The 6,520-nt window shown below is 42.7% G+C and overlaps 2 protein-coding genes across 6 annotated transcripts in view; both read right to left on the bottom strand.

Moving 5' to 3' along the window:
- Window positions 1–453, bottom strand: part of LOC103462675 (poly [ADP-ribose] polymerase 6) — a 23,595-nt gene extending 23,142 nt beyond the window's left edge. For all 5 annotated transcript variants that reach the window (XM_008405593.2, XM_008405596.2, XM_008405598.2 and 2 more), the window contains exon 1: window positions 141–453. The gene's annotated coding sequence lies outside the window, so the exon portion shown is untranslated. The remainder of the gene's footprint in view (window positions 1–140) is intronic.
- Window positions 454–3,455: 3,002 nt separating this feature from the next.
- gjd6 (gap junction protein delta 6) lies at window positions 3,456–4,631 on the bottom strand. Its single transcript, XM_008405714.1, has 3 exons — window positions 4,313–4,631; window positions 4,143–4,258; window positions 3,456–4,073 (listed from the first exon to the last, which is right to left on the bottom strand). The coding sequence occupies exons 1-3, from the start codon at window positions 4,629–4,631 to the stop codon at window positions 3,456–3,458; spliced, it is 1,053 nt and encodes a 350-aa protein (XP_008403936.1).
- Between the last annotated feature and the right edge of the window lie 1,889 nt (window positions 4,632–6,520).

Genomic DNA, 6,520 nt, shown 5'->3' with positions numbered 1-6,520 from the left:
TATATATATATATTCACCTCGATCGTTCCACCATTCATCCTTCTCCTTAGATAGCAGTTTAGCCCAAACACAGATGCGCTCAGGCGGATTGCCCCCCTCCCCCTACGCTTCGGACTCCCATCACATCCATCCACACTTACCTCTACAGAGAATGGAGACTGGGATGCTGTCCTTGCTTCAGATGCTTCTTTCCTCTTAAAGGGCGCACCTGCTTCTCTCTTGTGTGTCTCTCTCTATCTCTCCCTCTGTCAGTGGCTGTTTTCCACTGAAATGACAGATGACAAAAGAGCCATTAAAAAAAATACAAGAACGCAGCAACCACAGCTCTGGACGGTGTTTCTAGATGCGTATTGTGCGTGTCTGCAAGCGCGCCAGCTGGTGCGTGTGCAAGTGTTTATCTATTGCAGATCTCTCCTACTGCTCTTTAGATTTTGCCTAACAACACTAACGGGGGTCTGGGCATGCTCAGTGAGACGAGGCAAGCCAGTCATGTGACTTGCAGCTGACTGCACTGCTGCTGAGAAATTGAAGAGAAAAAAATGTGTGTGATCTGTATGTGCTTCTGATGTTGTATTTGTGTGGTGTGCGAGTAATGTGTGTAGTTGCATAAGTCAGTATCTATTAAAGCTACATGGTACTCAGGGTGTAGATTTCAGTTGATATGTACAATGTTGAAAAGATCTATGGGCACTCAGTGGAGTAAAAAGCCTTAAAATGAATGAATCTTTATTAAAAAGCATATGCTCACCACGATAAATACTTACAAAATTCTTCCTTTAGCTTGTGCTCATTTATTTAGTTCTGGAATCTTTTCTTCTTTATCATCAGTCCCAGAATTGTTCATATACTTTCAGCCCCCCCTAGTATTAGTGCATTATTTTATACTTCGACAACATTCCACAAGGTTGGGGGCAAACTTAAAATTGATTTTTCACCAGTCCTCTATACTTAAATTCCTCTAGATCAGGGGTCTCATTCTAGCGGCCCGTGGGCCAATTGCGTCCCGCAGGACGATGTCTAGTGGCCCCTACCGTGATATGAAAGTATAMTATTAGTGCGGCCAAAAGGGAAAGCGGACCTCTGAARGAAGTCCCGGCAGCCGTTCCATGTCATGGCTGACATTCGGTGCTAGGCTAAGCTACACTGACTTCATGCACACTACGCTTGTAATAATAGTGCGGCGGATGRTGGAACAGTYCGGTACCAGTTGCTCTTCCGGTACTTTCTACCATTAACAAATGCCAGATCAAACGCAGAGAAAGGCGACTGCTACAGGGCTGCTCGTCATCCGCCGCGCTGTTGTGACAAGTAGAAGCGCCAATGACGTCACGGGTCGAGACGTTCTCCATACGTTGCTAGCTGGCGAAAGACTTCTATAAAAGTAGAACAAGAGCGACGCCAAGTAGAATAAACTTAGGGTGCGTTCCCACTGCAGCCTAAAGTGACCCAATTCCGATTTTTTTTTTACGTAATGCGACCTGTATCTGATCTTTTCATGACAGTATGAACAGCACAGGTCGGATTCTTTTCGAATGTGACCCATATCCGAAACGTATCCGATTCAAATGCGACCTAACGTCCAGGCCGCATTCATCCGAACTGAACGTCACTGATACTCAGCAAATTCTGCGTCYTGATACGCGCAGGTGGGAAGAAAAACAACTATGAGGTACCATAATGAGGATTAAGTTGTTAATATGYTGCTTCGGTTGGACAACAACTTCAAATGTGCAWGCTAAGCTCCRCCGTTAACCTCCATGTTTACTTCCGCAAACACYGAGCACTACTTCTTCTTTTTATGGCGTTTGGCAGAACACGGAGAACGCTGACGCTATTGCGCCCTCTACTGCGCATGCGGGACACTTTCAGGTCGTTTGSCCGTTCCGTTCAGACTGCAGAACACATCCAGGTAGCATATGTGGCAGTGTGAACGGCCCGGCAAAAAAAATCCGATTTGACAATAAAATCAGAATTGGGTCACTTCAGGCTGCAATGTGAACGCACCCTAAATTTTGTCACAACCTCATCATGTCTTTGTCAAAGCCAAAGCCTGCAGTTCTTCTATTGAAGAAATAATTAAATGTTGATGACATTTGAGGATATTTTTAAAATGTTTTTTTGTGGAATCCTTTATGCGGCCCAGCCTCACCCAGACTCTGCYTCCAGCGGCCCCCGGGTAAATTGAGTTTGAGACCCCTTCTCTAGATCTTCCACGCTACAGTCTTTTTTTCTATAGTGTAGGACTGAGATGGACCATGTAGATCCCTATCTAGCCGTGAMGTTGTGTCAGCAGGGGTTGGCATCCACTGCTGACTATTAATTGCACCTCAAACTCCACATCAAGTCAATGTAGATGGGTCACGATACACTGTATGGCAACACACTGCACTAAACTAAGATTTGCAGCTTCTACTTCATCACAATGTTTAATACAATGTGTTTTTTTAATTTTGATTTTAATTCTTGAAAACAGGAAGCTCTTTAAACCAACTTGGTTCTATGTAAAACATAATTAGCAAAAATGTTCCTTGGAACTATCCACTTGTTGTATCCCCCATTGCTTATGAAAAGCTTTTGTGAAAACTGGATACTTTTACATCAGTATGGAGTAATTTTGTTCCAGTATTTTTTTTGCAAAATATGTTTTCATTCAGATCATGATCCGAATAAAGGAAATAAAGGTAAAGGAAATAAGAAGAAATAAATGGGAACAAAATGAGAAACAGAAGGTAATTGTTTACTACTTAGAAGTTCTTAGAAAGCCTGTTGAACTTAAAAGTTTGCAGTATAAACTACACAAACAAAATATTTTCATAKCTCTGTGAAATACATGGAAATTCAAAGTTAAATCTCTGAGAATTAGAAAACAGCATCAAAAATAATAGTGACTGCAGGAATACTAGAAATGCTAAGTTTTTCAAAAAATATTTTTATTGAATGGCCAATAATGTTCCAGCCTGAAAACAACACTGCTGAAGAGAAAATGCAAATATTAATCCCAATGATCAAGGCTATAATATATTTATATAATTAGTTGTGTTGTTCAAATTACAAGGACATGATCCCAAACTCATCTGAAATTAAGATATCGACTACTTAAAAGAGGACAACCTTAAGGCTGTCGGTATATTATTATCAGCCCTTCTGCTCATAAATATTGAAAAACTTGTGGATGGTCTCGCCTGGGTTTATAAGCACCTGGGTTTATAAGCACAAAGACTCATAAAACACTAGTACCAAACATTTCACAGAAAGGTTATGCTTAATGAAATTTGCTTCACGTTACATTGAGCCATGCCATTTAGTTGTCATTTCAAACTGTAAAAGCTGCCATTAAAGTGTCTTAAAGCTAACTGTAAGTTAACTGWTGTAAATAAGCTTTCTCACATTCCACAGCAGCAGGCATTTTTGATCATTTTTCTCTGCACAAAACAACATGGTTCTTCACAGGCAGTCTATATCCAGACCTCAGCACTCCTCTGTTTGCACCTTTCAATCTCCTTGCTCTTTAGAAGCTGCCTCTCGTGTTTATGTGAGTCCAACCTCTTTGCTCGTCCAGGCCTGACTTCTACTTCCACAACTTCACGGCTAAGTGCACAGCTCCAATCAGGCTGGTGACCCACCACCAGGTCCAGAGTGGGTAGAGAGGTAGTGCTGGTCACATCCCTAAATCCAAAAGAAGATGTGAGTGAAGGGCTGTCAGGTGGAAAAGGTTTATATCCACACTGGATACCTGGACAGCCATCCCAAGACTTTTTCTCTCTTAACCTCAATGCATGACGAATCTTTTTCCAACCCAGATGATTTAACTCCAGGAGGTTCAGCAGAATGCAGAAAACTCCTACACAGAACATAAAAAGGAGGAAGATAGTCTTCTCTGTGGGCCTGGATATGTAGCAGTCTACCGGTTGCCTGCATGGGGAAGAGGTGCAAAGAAATTGGACAGGTACATGGAAGCCATACAGCTTCCACTGGGCCAAGACAAAGCAGATCTCCAAGACAGCCCTCAGACAAACATGGAAAATGTAACATTTGGACAGAACTCCACCAGAAACAACTTGAGCTACCTCAATGTCCTCTCTGAAGGTGCAGGTTTGGGGATGGATCAAGTTCACTGTATTGTTTAGGTCCTTTTTCTGAATGTTCTGTGTAGTGAGGTCCTCCAGCACATCTGCTAGGCTGTGACCTAGATGCTTATGGGAGTGGATTGAGCAACTGTCCGAGTCACAGCTGCAGTCGAAGGTCTGTTGTCTTTCCTCTTGCTTTACATCAGTGGCTTTATGCCTTGGTCGTTTTCCCAGCATCTGAGAGCTATTCTGTGGTTGCTTGGACAGGTTATGCCATGTGTAAATGATAAAGCAAAGCGATGGGGTGGATACACTGATTATGTGAAACACCCAGAACCGAGGCTGTGAGATGGGTGCAAATGTGTCGTAGCACACAGTGGAACATCCTGGCTGTAAAGTGTTGCAAACAAACATTTCTTGTTCATCCGTATACACATCCTCTGTAGCAACAGCAACAATGAGCAGCCTGAAGATAACCATGACTGTGAGCCACAGGCGTCCGATCATAGTGGAGTGATGATGGACAGCATCCAGGAGACGTTTGAGCAAAGTCCACTCTGTCATGATTCCTGTTGCTGCTAGTTGCTTCGGTAAAGGAGGAGCTGCCAGGAATAGAACAGTTTAAATGAAAATACTCCACCTTTCGCTTAGAGTAGCGGATAATGTAAAATTCCTGTTGGAAAAATTTTTTCCCCGCTGGTCCACCTAATCTATTGGAGCTTTTCTTTTTTGTAGATCTTTTTAGCTTTGTTGTTTCTAGAAATTAAATCTGCTTAGTCCTTGATTAGTTCCTCTAACCTCAAGCACCTCATGTCTGGAGAAAGCCTCTTCTGTCYCCTAATGTTTGCCAGCCCCCTTGGCTGCCCTGTGCACAGTGGAGCCTCTGTATTAGAACCACCCATCTTTCATAGATAAGAAAATCCACTTGACATGAGTCACTTGGCACACTCACATCTCTCTTGTAGTGAGGATCCATTTTAAAACCAAGCGACATCCCCGTTCCTTTCTAAGAGCAGCTACTGATAGTGCTGTAACAGAGCATTCTTCACTGATTAGTTCTCTAAAAGCAAAGGAGCTCTTCTTATAACATCAATGTACATTCCAACGAACCATGTATGCTGTCAGATTCAATCTGCACAATTTATAGCATAGGTATTCACTTGCAAGACAATTAAAGGCAAAAACCGTAAACAATATGTTTCTACTATTGAGGGAAAGAAATGGCTGATTAAAAAAATGCTCTCATGGGAGATAGTGTTGGTGCCTGGTAGGCTTTTCTATTTAAGAGAGGTTTCAATCCACTTGCCAGTCCTGTTATCTGTGTTTTTAAAAAAAGTCAACTGAAAGGTCTGCTTGGCTAAATATGCTCCAAGATAAAAACACTCAGGCAAGCTGTATCACTGTCTCAAGACTAAGTTTGTGTTGTGTTTTTTACATGAATAAAATAATTTATGTCTATTGTTTTGCAGCTGATTCAAGACTGTGTCACAGGAGTAATGGGTCCAAGAGGGAACCACCGCCATCTCTCTCCCTATTGACATCCTCCAGCTCGTTCTGGCAGATACCATGGCCAGACTAGGTGGGATACATGATTCCTCCAGCTCATTCTGGGTCTTTCTGAAAGTCTTCTTCCAGTGGGACAAGCCCAGAAAACCTCCAAATTAAGAAACCCAAGGGGCCTCCAAATCATATGTACGAGTACAAACTACCTCAACTGACTCTTTTCGATTTGGAAAAGTAGCAGCTCTACATAGAGCATACTCTAGATGAGGGAGGTCCTGATCCTATCTCTTACGCTGAGTCAAGCCAYCGTGCCAAAGAAGCTCATTTCGACTCTAGGTGAGCGTTGGACCATGGACGTACAGGTAAATCAAGAGCTCTGCTTTTTTGCTCAGATCTTTATCCACCACAACAGGAGCAGTGCAACCATTAATGCAGATGAAGCCCCAATCAATYCGTCTGCTATTCCATCCAACAATAGGTTGCAAAGAAGACACAAATATACTAAAACTCTTCTGCTTGAGGCAGAGACTGGCCTCAACCCAGACATTTCACCTTTTTCCTGTCATGGACCATGACCTCAGACTTAGACGAGCTGACTCTATTTCAGGCTGCTTCACACTCAGAAGCAAACAATTTCAGTACACACTGGAAGYTGTGGCCAGAAGAAGCCTAAATAGCCATGCCATGTGTAAAAAGAAAAGATGAGACTAGAGTGTCTGGTTCCCAAACCAGACACTCTAGTCTCCATGATTACACCTTAAGATCCACTCCATAAACACCAGAAACAGAATGACTAACAAAGGGACAGCCCTGACGGAGTCCAATGCACATTGCGAAAAGTCTTGACTTTGTGCCGAGAATGGGGACACAGCTTTTGCTTTAGGAATAGACTGATTGGATAGCCTTTAAAAGCCACTCAGATACCTGGTACTTCCACAGCAACCCCCACA

Source organism: Poecilia reticulata, linkage group LG3 (assembly GCF_000633615.1).
Source record: "Poecilia reticulata strain Guanapo linkage group LG3, Guppy_female_1.0+MT, whole genome shotgun sequence".
NCBI lineage: Eukaryota > Metazoa > Chordata > Actinopteri > Cyprinodontiformes > Poeciliidae > Poecilia > Poecilia reticulata.
This window is presented reverse-complemented; position numbering and strand designations above follow the sequence as displayed.